General features: G+C 39.4%; 1 protein-coding gene across 1 annotated transcript in view; it reads left to right on the top strand.

Moving 5' to 3' along the window:
* LOC136886195 (peptidoglycan-recognition protein LB) overlaps nucleotides 1-19,569 on the top strand; it is a 55,090-nt gene that overhangs the window by 23,648 nt on the left and 11,873 nt on the right. Inside the window, exon 2 of the mRNA XM_068230733.1 lies at nucleotides 13,503-13,710. Coding sequence (XP_068086834.1) covers nucleotides 13,503-13,710 — 208 coding nt within the window. The remainder of the gene's footprint in view (nucleotides 1-13,502; nucleotides 13,711-19,569) is intronic.

Raw genomic sequence — 19,569 nt, forward strand, 5'->3', positions numbered from 1 at the left:
TAAGACTATAGCGTCGAGCTATCCATCCACCCGCTCCATCGTAGTGGCAGTCATTGAGGCACACGTTCAGCCAAATGTTTTCTACTATTATAATAGACTCTCAGAGTATGCGCGTAGTATCATTCTACCGCCATTTCTCCCCATTGCAGCGAGGTTCATCGTTATCTGACGCCAGCAGTTACTAATATTTGTCTTGCCACAATATCTACAGTAATATATCACTGTGTCATTTCAAACCTTAAAGAATCTTATCAACTTCAGCCATTTGATCACGCGTGCATTTCAATAGGATGGTATCTTAATATGATATCGGATAAGGTACACGTTGCTGATGCTATCTAGCTATAGGGTATTATTAATAAAAATGAGATGATGTTTGTTTGTTTGCTTGCTTGTTTGTTCCGGATAGTAATACAAAATGAAAAGATTCGATACACTTTTATTACTGATGTAATTATATGAACATCAAGTCATTCATATTCTACTGAGAAACTGCGTCGGTCTGCTTGTTCTGTATTATGTGGATGTACTTCGGCACAAGTTCTTGCAGGTGCCGTCTCAGCTCGCTGTATTGCCTTTGGGCATTCTGATAACCAAATACAATATAGACGATCTTCTGGCCTCAAAAATGGCAACAAATGTCGCGCAATGTCCTTCGATAAACAAAATCAAATAGATCATCCCACCATTCGGTAGTCAGACCTATACGATCCAGGAGGCATGGGTATAATATACAGCATTGCCACATCTACAGTGAATATTTACTGTATTAATGTGTGTGCACTTTAAGTGTTGTCTATGAAATGTAAACTCTTAAGTACAAGTGAATACTTACAATAAGTGATCCCTTACTACTTAAGTGTTCCATTTATGTATAAGAGCTGTCTATTAATTCAGCCCCTAATCTTAAACATTAATGAAACATGCGATGTTAAAACGTAGTAGTTTCTTCTTGTGTAGGACAATGGTTAACTGCAGTTCATCCAATTAAGATCACGTCTACGTGACGTGTCTTGAGGTGCTTAATTGTAGTAGTTAAAGATGTAAACAATGCGATATCTCCACATTCTGACCATCGTCCAGCTGTGTTGTTTATCACAACAGATCACTTGCACTTGAGACTGGAGTGGCATAGCATACTGTACTGCGGCACATATTCTTCCCCTGAGGTGCTCAGCTGGGTTCCCGTTGAGGCCAGTCCAGTGCGGCCGGGCTGGCGTGACGTAAATGCGGGCAGCTTACGTAGCAAGCATACGTCACAGTGAAGCGAGAGAGCGAACACACTTTTCAGGGAAGGCAGCGGTAACTTCGATTGTGACTACGAAGCTCTTCTCTATTACTCAGCGAAATATTGATTGGTGAACAGTATCAAAAACAAAATAATGATAAAAAGACGCTATAATCGCAAGGAAACCGACCTTTGCAACATATTCCAGCCTTACGTACAGTGCGCTCGATATAAACAGTCAGTTTTATTTTCTTATATTTATACTTTAAAAGAAAACTGGTACATTACATGTTTTGTGTTACAATTTGCAAAGATACATGATTTAAGCGTACAAGCTACGATTTACAATTCCTTGGATGGGAATGACAGTATTTCCATTTAAGGGGGGTGACCCAGCTTAACAAAGGAAAAATAGGTTAATACTCATTCCATTGTTAAATATGCTACAATTGTTGTTAACAATTGCTGCACATATCCTAGTATTGGCATGCTTCCTGGCAACCAGAAGCAACTTTAATAATGTCAGAATTTTAATAATTTTAATATTTTAAAATGAAATGTTCAAAATTTCCCGCCTTTTTAACAATATAGACCTATCACTGTTCCCCTTATAAATTCCAAGTTTATAAGGATTTTCGTACTTTTCCTTTTTTAAAGTGTGTATCAAAACTCCAGCTACAAAATGAACCTCAATCATTAACATAGATTGTGATTTGGATTTTTTGTCGCGCTTTTATTCCGAGCACCAGAAAATATTTATAGTTTTTTAAATAAAAATGTTATATAAAATCTAATTTAAATCCTATTGATCTGAACAAGGTACAGATTATAGTACAACACTATGGGAGGAAACTCTGAAAAATTCATAATTATCCGTGAATCAGTAAGAGGGTTATGAAGGAAACCGTGATATATTGTTAAAAAGGCGGGAAATTTTGAACATTTTATTTGAAAATGTTATAATTAGAATTTTGACATTATTGAAGTTGCTTCTGATTGCTCTGAAGCATGCCAATATTGGGATATGTGCACTATTTGTCAACAACGTTTGTAGCATTTATAACAATCGAATGAATATTGGCCTATTTTCCCCGTGTTAAGCTAGGTCTCTCCCCTTAAGAAGGAACATTCCTGTTATTCATTCAGCAGAACGCAATATATTTACATAATTCAACACGTTTACTGCTTCAATTTGCACAGTGTTGTGATGTTATGTGACTTTCCCGGTTCACTGAATTTCTATAAATACGGTATTATTTAAACCTTAGGTGTCCGATGTTAATAGCTAGCCTCGCGAGTGAGGACATACAGATTTTACTATTCAATATTCAATAACAACAATAACAACAATGTAAATGCATCTACCAGATGAATGTACAGTATAAAATCAAACCCAAACCAAACCCCACGGCACTTAACGCCCTTGAAAGGGCTTTGGCCTGTCCAGCGACCGCTGCTCAGCCCAAAGGCCTGCAGATTACGAGGGGCCGTGTGATCAGCACATCGCATCCTCTCGGCCCGGGCTTTCGAGATCGGGGCCGCCATCTCACCGTCAGATAGCTCCTCAATTCTAATCATTTAGGCTGAGTGGTCCTCGAACCAGCCCTCAGGTCGAGAGACAAGTCCCTGATCTGACCGGGAATCGAACCCGGGGCCTCCGGGCGAGAGACAGGCACGCTACCCCCTACACCACGGGGCCGGCAGATGTACAGTATGCCTTCAAATAAATAACCTAACTGATGTTACTCCCGGTAAGCAATAATTAATTGGACTGTGGGTGAGTTGATAAGATAATTTAAACCCAAGCAACCACAAGCCACAGCTTATCCGTCATAACTCCGTATTATATTAGAAATGTGTCTAAAGAACCTCTTAAAATATAATAGTGAAAATGTTAATTCATTACATACAGTACAATATTATTTGAGTTTGTTGGCCTAACTCTTTATTGTATCTGGTCAAAATAGACCTTACATAAACTGCAATGAACATCTTATATATTATTTCAGTAGCATAGATCTCTTTTGTGGCGCTCACTAATAACCGATCGTGACAAATGTGCATAAAAAAACAGACAATAGACATTAGCAGTGACGAATTGCACTCCCATTTCATGAATATCGATAATTTCTTTTTAAAATGAGTTTAAATAATTGTACGAAGTGTGCGATTTGCAAATACTGTTGCTTTAGGAAAATGTGTGCCATCACTGTCCACTTCACATTTTGGCCGCGGGGACGCCTCTTTTATGTCATTATAATATGTTGTAATTGTCAGTTAAGAAAAGAATGTGAGTAAAACCAAAAATTATTTCCGGAACATTCGTCAGTATAATAATGAACTTGCGTTTGCTTCCGTTCAAATGGATACCATGAATGTTAAAAAATCAAAGATTACATTAAGTGGTACGTAAGACTGTCTAATATTGTACTGATCTGTGCATTCCTTAGTTCACCAGGGGACTGCTCCACCACGTCCTTTTTGAATATGCGAGTTTTCTCGCACGGGTCCCCTAGTAAATAACTTATTTCTTACAACGTAAAATGAAAATGACGTGGATTTCTGCCCTCTTTCTTCCATTATGTTCTGCCTCCATTTCGCCGCAGTGATCGAGTGTATCTGGGAGAACTTCACCCAACCTAACCAACGTAACCACAACGTCACTAAGGCTGAATAGCATACGTTAATCACCTCCCTGCCTCCTCGCTTACAGTAGGCCTACTCTGTGCCCACGGGACGAAATTCCCATTGTGAGCACCTCTGTTCTTACCCACTGCAGAGTAGGTGAAGCATTTTCTGATCCTGTAATGATTAAGAAGAGGAACCCGCAAGGCACTCATGTTGGACCTTTATAATTCCTTATAGATAAATGAAATGAAATGAAATAACGTATGGCTTTTAGAGCCGGGAGTGTCCGAGGACATGTTCGGCTCGCCAGGTGCAGGTCTTTTGATTTGACTCCCGTAGGCGACCTGCCCGTCGTGATGAGGATGGAATGATGACGAAGACGACACATTCACCCAGCCCCCGTGCCAGCGAAATTAACCAATGATGGTTAATATTCCGGACCCTGCTGGGAATCGAACCTGGGACTCCTGTGACCAAAGACCAGCACGCTAACCATTTAGCCATGGAGCCGGATTATATAAATGATATGAGTAAATAACTAGAATCACTACCGGTGATGTTATTCTGTATCGAGCAGTGAACGCGTTACAGGGTTAAGAGCGACTACAAAAGGGCATCGACAATGCATACCTGCCAACTTTCTCGATCTAGGCGGGAGACTCTCGATTTTCGTCAGTTTTACCCGCCTCCCGATTATTCTATTATTTCTCCCGATTTTAGCTTATTTTCTGGTGAACTTCAAATATTTGTGTTCAAATCTGCCATTTCAGCATTGTACCTCAGTGGCCAGATGTCCTTCGCTCATTGGCCGCTTTCAAATGACATATCGACGTTTATCAATACGAGAATTGCACGCGAATGTGCGATGTTTACTGAAACTTCTATATCGCAACGCGCATATCGATTGTCAATCTCTCGTTCTCGCGTGCTATGTTCGTGTTCGTTCACATCAGTCTAGTCGATTCTAGAGACTAGTTGCTAGATTTGGAGTCTGTTTTAGTACTTTAGTGACAGAATTACAAAGATAGTGACTAGTGACTTCTGGAGATTTTAGGAGCCATTTGGAGACAATTCTGACGAATTTTAATTTATTACTTGCGTGATTGAATCGATTAAAATAGTATTGCGCTTCGCATAATCGCGCGGGTGCGTGTTACAATGTATTAATCTATGCATTTCCTAAGTAATGGCATCTGAGTGCATGGCTGATTCGCACATGTGGAGAATGAGTTCGTACTATTTTCGGAAGGCTTATCAGAGACCGACCATCTCACTCGCATACTTCCTGTGAGGGAATAGAGATGTGTAATTTTTAGCCTTGTAGTCTCGTATAGTAACAGTCGGGTTTTGAGACAATAAGTGTTATAATATATACCGTAGTATTCCTGTATTGCACAAGACATGTAGAATAAGCAGTTTTGACCAATTTCATCTCGTGATTTTTTCTGATTTTCAAATCAAAATGTCCTGATTTTTGTTTTGTAAAGTTGGCAGGTAGGACAATGTTGTGAGATGGACAGCGGACTATGGTATGATGATGAACGTGATGAAAAGTCAGGTTGTGAACTTCATAAAGAGGAAAAGTCCACTTAGTTTTAGTCACTGTGTTTATGGGGTGATAGTACCTCACGGAGAACACTCCAAGTACTGTGTGGAGATGAGAAGAATGCAAGAATGAGGAATGTTGCCTGCAAGCACGAACTTCTGTTCTGCCCAGGCAGATCAGCTCCTAGCTGCTCTTATCTGCTACACGAAAACATTGACTCACACTTTGCAGTTTGTAACTGTCCAGGCTTCTCCAGCCATACTAATTTATTGTACAGTCCTATTACGTGATATCACTCGATATCAAGATTATCCTTCGTCGGAAATTATTCATTAACACATATTAATTTAACTTCAATCAATTGTAAATAAGGCTTTGGGAATCATATTGTATATATTAGAACATCATTTATTATTTAAATTATAAGATAGGAATTCATTATGTACTATAAATATGGTCAATATGTTGAGTCTGAGTTTGTGCCATTTCATCTCACATTGTGTACACGGAAAAGTTATTCTTGAAGCGATGAATTTATGATGAGTCATTGGGTTTAACTCATGAGTACTGTATTATACAGCGACCCGCGTGCAAGGCTAGCAAGCTAGGAGACTACATCATCGACACGCCTACTGGTTACGGGTGAAGAATGAAGAGAGGGAAGATATGAGATCAACGAATCCGATGCTACGATGTAAAGAGATTTGGCATGGAGCAGTTACCAAGAGTGGGGAGTGCTCCTGTATATTATCTTGCGCGGAGCAATTCTCAAAACACAACTACTTTATTATTTTGGAACAGTGAGTGGTCGCTTCGAGACACAATTATTTTCGGGGCAGTGAGTTGTTGCTTCAAGACAAGGTACGTAGCTGCAGTGATGTTGTCGGATCAGGGTGAGACGAAACAAGCATACGGCTTGTGATATATTCTGTAATTATTCGGGACGAAGAACTACGTTAGTTCAAGTCCACGGAACTTGGTACAAGTCTGTATTTTATCAGTAGAATAGCTAAGTTGGATTAAGATTTCTGATAACATGGACAAATTCACAACACTCATACGATCAACGGTGATCAATTTTCACAAGCATAGGGCCAATGTCTAATTTAAAGACTGGGCAATTAGGGAGTGCTTGTCCAGATAGCCGAAACCATATCGCAGAAGGAAGGAAGGATGTCCATGGAGCCAGTCTGCAACGAGAAAAGGGGAACGAGTAACCACGGAATACAGATGTCCTCAACGGAAGCTACAATTGGTGAGCCACAATTAGATAATGCAAGCAACATTAAATTACAGTAACGTTATATTCTTAATTCCCTCCAAGCTAAAAGGTAATTTTCCGACTCATCTCATTTTTTTGTTTAATAAATTCATTTGACCAGATATTGCGTTAATTTTCTTTCTCAAAGGGATACTTAATGGTTAATTATTTAAAATCCTACCCCTGTGATTTAAGTATAAGTCTCTATGCTATTAAATATAAATTTTGCTGTACAGTTTTGTTTAAAACTGTAAAGGTGGCGCCCAAACAATACATTGAGAAATGGAAACCATGGAGTGATAATTGATTTTATTTGCGTGGCAATTTCCGGGCAAGCCACATATAGTTTATATTTATATTCATGTGTCCTCAGCTATTAACTTTCGTCTCCTCAAGTGTGAAGATTAGGAGAGCGAACAGTTACAAGTTTGCTGGATTACAACTGACTAGAGCGAAGAGCTGCCAGTAGAAGATAATATAAAATCGCCTGGGTAGTAGCGGAGTTGCTATGGTAACCATTGCGTCACTGGCTCAGGTAGTGAAAACCCCTTCGCCCCGTGCCTCACCGGGCATGTGCAGTCTTCTGATCTCCCAACAATATCTAGGTATCAATACAAGGAATGGTCTTCATTGGGGTAACCATATTAACGAGGTAGTTAAGAAAGGTTACAGATCTCTTCACATGGTTATGAGAGTATTTAGGGGTTGTAGTAAGGATGTAAAGGTAAGAACCCAATTAGAGTTTGGTTCCAGTGTTGGGACCCAAACCAGGACTACTTAATGCGAAAACTGGAAAAGATCCAAAGGCAAGCAGCACGATTTCTTCCGGGTAATTTCCGACAGAAGACTAGCGTTACGAAAATGTTGCAAAATTTGGGCTGGGAAGACTTGGGAGAAAGGAGACGAGCTCCTCGACTAAACGCATAATTTTGAGTGGAGCTTAAGGTAGGAAAGAGTACAATATGAGGAAAAAACTGAAATTCAAGAGGATGTATTGGAGCAAATATTCATTAATAGGACGAGGGATTAGGAACTGGAATAATTTATCAAGGGGAATATTAGATACGTTTCAAAGTTCTGCGAAAGCATTTAAGAAAAGTCTAGGTATACACCCGATAAAGAATCTGCCACTTGGGCAACAGTCCTAAATGCAGATCAATTATGACTGATTTATGTTGTGTTTTACAATGTACCCTCACAGTACCTACAGTGTCCGACTCGTCGGCTGAATGGTGAGCGTACTGGCCTTCGGTTCAAAGGGTCCCGGGTTCGATTCCCGGCCGGGTCGGGGATTTTAACATTCATTGGTTAATTCCAATGGCCCGGGGGCTGGGTGTTTGTGCTGTCACCAACATCCCTGCGACTCACACACCACACATAACACTATCCTCCACCACAATAACACGCAGTTCCCTACATATGGCAGGTGCCGCCCACCCTCATCGGAGGGTCTGTCTTACAAGGGCTGCACACGGCTAGAAATAGCCACACGAAAATAAAAAGTAAGTACCTACAGTATGTCCGAAAAATAAAACTGGTTTTCACGTATAAACTGCAAATATCAATCTCAGCCATTCCGTATGATTGTAGAACAACATCCCCTTTCAGCCTGTGTTGCTGGCGGTGATGGTGGTTAGTTGCCTCTTACCCGGAGGCTCCGGGTTGGAATCCATGCAAGTTCAGGGAATTCACTTGGATCTGAGGGCAGGTTCGAAGACCGCTCAGCCTACGTAATTACAGTTGAGGAGCTGTCTGGCGGTGAACTAGTGGCCCCGATCTACGATGCCAATAATAATGGCCGAGAGGACTCGTCGTGCTGACGACACGACACCTCATAATCTGCAGGCGTTCGGACAGCGGTGGTCGCTCTATAGGCCATGACTCTTCGGGGCTGTTACACCATAGGATTTTTTTGAGGTAGTTATTGCTATTGTCGTTTTTATAAGCTGCAAAACTGCGTGGCCATTATCTCCTACAGATCAGAACGGTGATTTTCACTTATTAGGTAAGTGTGAAGAAACAAATAAGATTAGAAATAGTTTACTGAGTGCCAAACATCGGAAAATTTTAGATAAAGGGGATAAGCAGGATGCTATAAGGTGGATTATTAAGGAATGGGAAAACAGAGGAGAACTGAACAGGTATTTATGTGCGGTAAAAAATTCCTGTGTGAAGAAATGGAAGAGGAAGGGGCATAGGACGATATGTCAGGATGTAAGGGAGAAGTGGTTAAGAGTATGAGGATATTCAGTCGTTGGATTTTGTTGGAAAATTTAGAAGTGTGGGTGATGTGGATATAGTGAAGTAGTTTGAATTCGAGCCTGGAGGCTAAGTAAGACCAAGTGATAACAAAGGTTGTTGAGGTGGCGAGGTAGTGAGTGAGTGAGTGAATGTTTTGGTATCTTGGAATGTAGATGCCTTACCGACTGCGATATTGAGGATTGTACGCAATTGTTGTCATTTGGTTTACTTGAATCCAGAGGAATTAGGTTATGGAACAATGCATGCGGAGTAAGGAGTAGTGATTACAAGGGAGTGAGCCGAAAAGCACAGTCAGCGGTTCTTGCAGCATAATCTGTTATGAAGGTCATGTGGAGTGTACAGTCATGTGGTGAATGCAAGGTCAGGGTAGGGCCAGATTAGTTGTTTTGAGGTAGATTTTTGTTTGGGTTATTATTATTATTGTTACCGTGGTTTGGTGGATTAGCAGAGGTGAAAGAAGGTGCCGGGGTGAACGGGTCTAACTACAAAATCAAAGTTAATTTAAAACTATAACAAAGGTTATATGTTTCTCTCTCTTAAAAAAAAACAAGTAACAAGGTACCAGTAACAAAAATTTAAGTCTAGGAAAGACAAGATTGGTGGTATAAACAGAACTTGGGCTTCAAGCCCTCACTTTACATTTCCTGAGCTCTCAGCTCACACTACACATATTTACCAAAGGGCAGAAATCCCCTCCACACATGGAGCACTTACTCCCAACTTTTAGTATCAAGCCTCTCTGAGGCACTTTTACCACAATTAAAAGAGCTGACCCGCTCTCAATTTTCTGAGCCTATTAAAGGCCACAACAGACTTTAAACTGCCCTCAAGGCACACTTACAAGGAAACAGCGGTATCTTGTACCCAACCTACTGGGCCTTAGCAGAAAAGAACAGGTTAAATGGCCCAAAATACAAAGATGAATGGAGGCGTGTACTTGCACTCCTATATGAAACTTCTTAAAACATAAGAGGCACTAGGCCGATGAAACAGGGGCTATTCCCAAACGATGGAGGTGACTCGTAAAAGAAAAATTTTAAGGTATTACAGAAGGGAAGAAAACCAGTTACAAAACGTAGTCACCTCAAACCAATAGGAAGGGGAGCTCGAGAGGGTCAAGCACTCTCTATCCCCGAATTGCAGTTACAGATTTAATGAAATTTTTACATCAAACGGCAAAAAATTACATGTCGAAAAGATAGTTTACATTGTAAAGGGATTCGGACCTTTGCCGAGGGTTAAACTACTGAGCTAGCAAGAAATAAAGATGTTAAACGGCCATTACCTTACTGAAGAGCTGCTGCCTGATGAAGGAGGCGCTTCCCGCCTCCTGATAGATGTCCATACACTTAGATGTTGATGAAGTGGCCGAGAGACAAGAAAATCAGCAGTTTTTATACCCTCGGGGAAAATTCGAGACTTTTCATGAATAAAACAGCCACACCCACTCAATTTTATTGGTCAGTGTAGACAGTACACTCAAAATCGAAGAAGAAAGCCATGATTGGTCAAAAATTAATTACATAAATTCTGGATTGGCTCAATTCAAAACAGGCGGAAAGAAAAGATTAATATTGCCAACCCACAAATGAATGAACGAAATTTAGCAAAGAGAAAACTTATGAATACAAAATTTCTTCAAAAAAGTTCCTTCACTTCGCACCAGGGTGCATGATCATAGTTTTTTTAGTAGAGACATCTATAAGAGAATGTCCACACTTCTTGATCAATGGAAAACAAAACAAGTTGAAATCCACACAGTATTGACAACTTCGTAATCACAAAATTTACGGTAGTGACATCTTCTGAGAAACTTATGAGTTGATCCAGTTTTTAAAGTTCTGAGTTTCTCCTGTAGAGGAGGATTTATTGGCGCAAGGTTTAAAACTGCGGCGTAGGGGTGTACCGCCCGGTACAATTATTATTATTATGTCTTGCTTTATTTTATTATCCTTTATTGTTCATTTTATTTTGTGTCTTAATATCGAGCTGTTCATGTGAAGATGTATCGGGGCAAATTCGCCTGTTATGTTCAATAAATATCTAATATATATCCTATAGATCAGGAAGACTGTGAAGATGGCTATCGAATTGAAAAAAAATAATGGTGTCAAGTTCCCGTTCGGAAAATCAAATGATCGTAAATACTGTATATCTTTCAATATGTCAAACTCAAGTTGATATCGATTAATGTACTCGTATTTTGATCGTTTCACAAAGATAGGTGCAGAGCCTTCTACAGTACATGTCTCTCAGTCATGGTCACCCATCAATACTTCACATAACAGCCTGCACGGTTGCTAGGTAACATCATGTCCCACACTTTGTATCGCTAATATTAAATGACCTCCAGCCTTAAGACATATTTATGACAAAAAAAAGCGTGCAGAAACGATTACTCGAAGTGGAAAGGGGGGCGAATCATAAAGGGGGGATGTGAACTTTTTTTGCTATTTGTTTTATGTTGCCCCGACAGAGACAAGTTTTATGGCGGCGATGGGATACGAAAAGATTAGGACTGGGAAGGAAGTGACCGTAGCCTTAATTAAGGTACAGCCCCATAATTTGCTTGGTGTGAAAGTGGGAACCCACGGAAAAGCACCTTCAGAGCTGTCGACAGTGGGGTTCGCACGCACAATCTCCCTAATTCAGTCTCAAAGCTACGCGGCCAAATTCCTCGGTAGGGGCGGGGGCTGAAAGTCTTGACTTCGAATGCTTTAACATTGCCAAGAGGGATTGTGATGGTCTACCACGTCTGAGTATTGTTAGTTGAACTATGCTTGTCTTAGATCTGCTAGTTGGCATTACTGCAACAGTAAAACATCGCATAGGCTGTGTATTGTTCAGGAGTGCAAATTTAAGAGGACGAGGACATCGTGCTCGAGTCGATTACAATGAAATATATGGAGGCTATCGAATGTAACAAACGCGTCCTTAAGACACGGAATCCACTCAAAGAAACGCAATGTGTTTTCTCTATATCGCCGCATACTGCGGCCTCACTGGACGAGTGAGGCTTGTCACAAGATGTCAGCGTCGGACGTACTATGATGACTAGAGCCCGGATTTCCATGCACTATCAAATCTCAAAATATGCATGCATTCATGCACTATCATATGGCAAAACATGCACAATAAACTGGAAAATATGCACTATCAAAATTCACTTCCTTTTGAAACATGAACAAAAACTACCCTAATTTCTCCAAATTATCTTGATTTAAGCTCATCCGTTTATCATTCAGCACATACTTAAGCACAGAAAATTATCTTTTTATGTCGCGAGAAGTGATAGATGCATAATTCAATGAAGACATTCGGACAAAGTGAGGTCAAATTGTACGTCTTTTGCATTTTCACCACAATACGTCCTTTATAAGCTTGACGAATTCAAACGAATTAGTGTGTTCAACTTATCTCTATCTGCGGCTGCTGCTTCTCCATGCGATGATTGGCGACACATTTGAATGTCCTCAATAAGTGGTAACGATTGCTTGCTGCGATAACACAGACGTGTGACGATTGAGAGTTCCGGGTAGGACAATCCAGGATAACAACGGTAGAGGGTTCAATGAAAAACCAGAATTTGTAAGCTGCTATCCCAGTAACGCGGCGCCACAGAAGTGCGATACAAGGTTTCTTTTGTTCGTCTAACAGACGAAAAATGAGCCGTCAATGATTAATGCACAATTTACGGTTCAATTTATAGCAATGTACAACTGTAAAACTGGGACACCTTATTCCTAAGAATTAGAATTCGACGTGGGGCCTTCCGACTTACGTCATTGTTTACTCAAGCAACAGATAAGAAAGTGTTTGGTTAATTGCATTATACTGTAGGACCTGTACCGTATGTAGGCTACTAACTATGGTTGTCACATAGGATGCCAGGAATACATTCTCTCCGTCTCTCAATAATAGACATACTGTAGCCTACAACGTGAAAAATTGTCCCAAATTCTGCAAACTAACATTCAGAAAATGCACTATGATTCAAGTTAACAATATATATGCGTCAAAGTCAGAATAAAAGTCATATTATGCAATATTAAACGTCCAAATATGCGCTATTAAATCCAAAATCTTCCAAATATGCATTATGCATGAATTTTCTCCGAAAAATGCCAAAACATGCAAACATGCACGGAAAAAGAACGGTTATTTGGAATTGTTAAGCCGTAAAAAGAATATTTGCAAAGTTTGAGAAGTGTAGCTAGCTTATTTAAAAACGTGCATTTGCATGGAAATCCGGGCTCTAATGATAACCTTGTTGGGTGCGTATCTCTTGAACGTATGGAGATATCTCATTTAATCTTCCACCAACATGTTTGGATTTATGAGGTCTGTTTACCATATAATCGGTATTTCAGCAGTAGGAATAAAATAGGAACGGGGATACAAGCCTTGATGGTCACTTTTAGCCTCGAAATTCAACTTTTACGTGGATTTATTAACACAGTATTGTCACAAGTCAGCTAGCCAGATCACTCCCTATTATTATAAGATGCACATTTTTGCCAGAGGGTAATGAAGTAGTGATGTGATAACTAATCATAAATTATTGTTATTTTTCACAGATAAGTGTCTGGAGATCGTGACTCGAGAACAGTGGGCGGCCCTCCCTCCCAAGGAGACGGACCCTCTGACAGTACCAGTTCCGTACGTGGTAATCCATCACACCCACAGTCCGAAATATAGCAGCAGCAGTGAGCAATGTGAAGAAGACATGCGCAAGATTCAGCTGTTCCACCAGTACGTCCGCAACTGGAGCGACATCGGTTACAAGTCAGTAGAAATGTTTCTCAGTGAATAATTAACAAGAACAAATAAATAACCAATCAAAATCCTATTAACCTTTCGTCATCTGTCTTACACAACCACAGTACCGAAGCCGTTATACGGAGTGTATCCATACTGAACTTCTTCTCTAATATCTGAAGCCATCCTTGTTCAGTCTCGACTCCGTTAATAACTGTCAACCTCTTCAGTCTGCCTAAACTAATTTTGGATAATACACCTGAAAACAACCTGAAAAAACATTTGGTAAGAATGTTATCCTTGAAAAAGAAACAACGTAAACAAAATAGAATAACATGTTTAGTTCTTAAAAAATGATATAACAGAAAATTATCGGTATAAGCCAATTAGATGCTCATAAAGACCCTTACATAGTTTACTTAAAAATAATACAAATAATAATAATAATAATCATTAATAAGGGGAACACTAAACATTAAACACCTTAAAGTAAAATGCAGCGTGTGACGGACTTCGCCAGGGCAGAGAGCCTGGCGTAGCGAAAGGTCAATGAACTGGCTAGCCAGTTGTAATCGTGCCAATGACAAACCAACGGAGTTTTCAACACATCGCATTCTATGCTTGCAATTACTTGACAGAGTGAAATCTATCAATTACCTGCACAAAAAATAATAATCACAACAAAATATTCATTTAAATATTCCATGTTTCAATAATTTAATTCTCTATGAATGTAGGAAAAGTGTAAATAAAAGAAAATATGAATAGGTAATAGAAATATTAACTGATGGAAATTTTGTAAACCTTACCAAATATGGAGCAATATCGAGATTTTCATAAAAAATATGAAGATTTTTGTAAAATATTATGAGATGTGAATTATTTTCTGGCGTGCATTGCCATCTAAACTTCGCCATTCGTAAATATCCTACTTTCCAGCAATGGTTTAGAATATGATGTACCTGATGAGAAGCCTTTATTTTGGCTGACTCTACCCACACATTGCAAAACCGAAATTGAAAATATCTTCCAAACTACCAGAGTCAAGGCACCTAACGACTCTTAGGCGAGGCACTTTGTGTATATACACCGTCCGTCCAAAAAGGTTCAAGACTCGATTAATAAAAATAGAGAAAACTTAAGATGATGTGTTTTTATTCAGGTATTCTACCTATACATAGGGCTCCCCCACTTGAGTACAACGCTCAGAACGTTCATATAACTATGTGAAACTGTCAGAAAAATCCTTGTTTGGGGTGTTGTTCAACTCGCGTGTCACAGGGACTTGAATGTCGATTGTCGTCAAGACGGTGACTCTTCATGTGAATTTTTATTTTGAAGTCACTCGAGCCAAATCGGGTGAATACGGAAGTGGTTGAGAATTGGTACTCAATTTTTCGTTAGAAACTGCATGACAACTCCAGTCATGTGAGCACACGCATTGTCGTGCAGCAAAAAGAAATCCCTCTCCTTCCATTTTTGCGGACGAACCCTCTGAATCCTCTTGCACAATCGATACATGGCACCCAGATAAACTGGGAATTGACAGTACTGCTCCATTGCGCTTTGTGACGGAACAACGTTGACACACTTCGGCCTCATATTCGCTATTTAACACTGCCTACTCACAACTGACTGATCGAATGCACGTCTGTTGTTCACAGCTGTTAGTTGAAGCAGCCGCAGTAGTTACTGCGCTGACATCGCTTGTACACCAGAAATAAAATCAGTCTCGGAACTTTTAGGACGGACGGTATGTATATGGAGGGAAAAGGGTATGACAACTTGGGTCCGGAAATCCGATCTTTAGTAACATTAGTCCAATCTGACTCTGCCAACACTGTTACACTGAATACGTCTGTAAAGCGAGCTAGAAAAATCTGTACACGTATCAGATAAAATGTTCCAAGTGTCCTCCTCTCTGAATACTGTACAGGTCTGCCCATCTTCACACTGAGAGCCGAAGACGATGAAAAATGTCTAGTGTAGTGCGAACTGTCCGACAGGTTACTACAGTTTGTTAAGAATGAAGCCATATTTTCCAGTGTCAACTTAGTTAAATGCAATAAGAACTTTTCAGTCTGTCAAACACACAGCAATTACAAAATAAATTATAACACTATAAACATACCTGTAAAATACACACTAATAAACTGAAAAGTTTTTATTGCAGGTTACTACAGTACAACGCGGGGGAATAGAGGTAGGGCAGACCCACATCAAATTTATTCGCAACACTATTACTTGTGTAACTGTTGCCTCGCATTTTATTCTAGCAACCAGGGCGTGTCGGTGTGTACTCAGTAAATAGTCTTTCAGAGAACTCTGTAATTAAGCATTTCCGAATCCATGTTGTCACATCCTTTATTTCTTTTTTAGTTATTTTATTTAATTGGCGTTTGTTGGTACAACATTTGGTCATCTTCATGTACAAGGAACACTCACAGCACATATACAAAAAATATAAATCGTCAGTGCAAAGTACATATAAGAATGAAAACCAAATTGCCACAGTCTTCAAGTAGAGAACACTACACTGAATCTCTCTTCCGGGAGAAGAGGGGGAGAACAAACAAAACAAAACACAACACAAAACACTTAACACTCGCGACAATGCGAAGAGCACAAAGTCAAATTCTTATTTCCGCGGTTCTCAAAAAGTTCATCACAGCATTGAGAACTGAATTGTTTTCACCTTTATTTCTTCTCTCTATGGGATGCAGAAAAACTTCGCTTCGTAAATTAAAGGAGTGCTAGATGGTACAAAACAAGGATCATGAAGAGTATGTCTACCCTTTATTTACGACCTTATTAATGTGATTACCACAATGAATATCTGTCCTTACATTAACACCTAAGAACTTACAGTGATCCCCATGAGGAATTACCACTCCATCTACACAATAATTAAACCTAACTGGACTTCTCCTCATGGTAAAACTTACAACCTAACTTTTCAACCCATTTACGAATATACCATTGTCTGCTGTCCATCTCACAACATTGTCTAGGTCCTTTTGTCGTCGCCAAATACAGTAGAGACAATACTCGACACTTCCGGATTTAGCCTTGTTAAAATGAGAGACAAGTCGCAAGTGGCGCTTGAATGTCGGTTGTCGCCAAGACGGTGACTCTTCACGTGAATTTTTATTTTCGGGAATAAAAGAAAGTCACTCGAGCCAAATCGGGTGAATACGGAAGTGGTTGAGAAATGGTACTTAATTAACCTGAAAATTCGCGCTAAATTCAAATATCAATGGAAATGTATATACGGAAATGGATAAATAAATAACGTCTAGAAAGAAAGTGTTGCTAAAATATTAACTTCAAAGTTGCTGAAGTAATTCTGGATACATGCATGAAGAATTATTTAACAAGTTATTATTTAAAGACTGAAATTAGACATATAATCAAGATGTGAAATGGACTGCTGTGAAAGGGCTTGATCTTTCCTAGCCTTAGCATTCCTGCCTGAACTTTCACGGCTTGATTTGTCATTTTTTTCTCATTTAAAAGCATTGTACATCACATTAGGACACTTGACAATAAAAATATCGGCACATTCCTTACACACATGATTCAAAGAATTTACATTTAAGAGCTGGACAATTTTCCTTTTAACTTGAAGCCTACTAACAGAAAGAAAATCTATAAATTTAGCCGCAAAAACATTCAAAATTTCCCTTTAAGCAATACTTGCCATTACATTAGAGTAAAGCAAATTTGCGTCGTCATCATCACCTTTCTTAAATCACCCATATTTTCTTCAGTGCTTGACAACGCATTACGGCATTCCAAATGAGGTAACTTGGAACACAACCAGCCACACACACATATGCATTTTCCTATCAAAACGCACAGATCACGCCTACAACAACACATCGGTATTGAAGGTTAACTGCTGCTCTAATACAATAAAATAAGCTTAATTATATTTTAAGCCAGTTAAAATATGGATCGCGCAGGTCAGAAGTTTAGGAAGTAGGCCTTCTATAAGAATATCTTTGCAACTGGTAGAATATATATGCAAACACAGTATTTACTTGCATTTTCTTGTCACGAGGGAAACGGAAGACTGCGAATTCTTCTGCACTTCATAGTTATTGCAGCCAAATGCAGCACATATCTTTCCACTCATATTGACAAGAGATATAAAGCAATGACACACGCTACTATTTACTTATGTCAACTTAATGCAAACGCATAAATAATCCCCAACAAATACACGTGCTCTTATGACAGAATCAGTAACTCTCAGGTCACTCCGCTAGACAGAGCTTTAATCGCTGTTCCTCGATATCTCGCAGACTGTCGCGTATTGTCTGTACTGTATTTGTGGTCGCCCACAATCCTGACACCTACTTACTACTGTATACAGTATAAGATTTACGGAGCCCACAACCAGACATGTGCTTAACTCCGAACCAGTGGCGTTTTCTCAGGGTGTGTAAGTTGTGTGTCAACGCCCAAATAAAATCGAAAGGAAAATAATACATCATTACATTACATTTCCTTAAATGTAATGTTACATTACAGTGTGTTTTTTCTTTCATTGTCGTTCGTTGTTGCGCTCCATATACTCTAGTTACTCTCATTACCATCCGGACCAGTCTGCCACGCCACGAAGGCGTTGGATCTCTTTCCAACGGCTCGCCAGCCTCACTCCCTGGAATCGCGCATGCGTACAAACGTTCTCACTCCCCTTGCCTCGTGCTTGCTGAACCTGACCAAGGCGTTGTTTCAGTTCCCAACGTTTTGTGTTGATTTTAGTTTTCGAGTTCCGGGCGAGTGATTTATTCCTTACGCAACCACGTTGGAGGTTTAAATCTTTTAATGAAAGCATAGTAAACCAAATATTAAACACCTTTTCATCATTTTCTTACAGTGAAAAGAAACAGCCATTTCCAGACCTGCCGATGGTGGTTAGTTAATTGTCTGTACTTTAACTGTCTTACTACTAAACGGTATATAACTTTTATACAAAGTTTATACACCGTTCATGTGAAATTCGTTACTAATAAACCGTGTATAAACCTCCTCTGTATACATCGGTTATAGTTATTCATTGAATTGCTTATACAGACCAGGTCCCTGTATAAGCGCTGTATAGCAGCGAGTAGCGGAAAAAGAAACGAGTGAGCAGTTTATTTTCGTGGTATTTACTGTCTGCAGTAATATAATCGCGGTGAAATATTCGACTTGTCCATTCAACATTGAAGGAATGGACGATAATGTTGATGATCTTCACGATGTTTTAAACACAGACGACATAGGCCCTACACCATTTAGGGGTTATGGAAGCTAGACGTCTTCGTAAAGTAAGACACTTTTAACGCGACGGAATGACAATGAATAACTATAAAAGAAATTATGGTTGGGCGAATTTTTGTGTAATAATGTATTACTGCTTAACATACTTTTGAAATTATGAGTTTATTATGCATTATCTGCCTCTACAAAGATCCTTTTCAAATTTGAGTATAAAAAGGGACATACTCCTTGACATAAAAATGGTATAATTTGAAAACCGTACGTAATATGATTTCCATACTTTGTAGTTGAATACGCAGATATATGATGTACAAATGCCTAATAGAAACTGTTTTTTGATTAAACCTTTCTTTTAGCTACAAAATGGTTTTTCCTTTCTCCTGAAAAGTAAGGATTTTGGAATGTGTACCCTTTTCAACTCACCGATTCAATTACAATTGCTCTCGTTTTGCGTACTACCCCAGTTAGGAGCTCTTGATCTTTTCGTAAGCTTTTCCATTTCTTTCGTGGTGTTCATTACACAAGCAAGCTGAAGAAATGTAGATATCAATATAAACCAGTTTCCAGCTGTCTCACTTTGTGTTGCCACTGCCTTTTCGATATGCCGTGCTAGTG

Source organism: Anabrus simplex, chromosome X (assembly GCF_040414725.1).
Source record: "Anabrus simplex isolate iqAnaSimp1 chromosome X, ASM4041472v1, whole genome shotgun sequence".
NCBI classification, from domain to species: domain Eukaryota; kingdom Metazoa; phylum Arthropoda; class Insecta; order Orthoptera; family Tettigoniidae; genus Anabrus; species Anabrus simplex.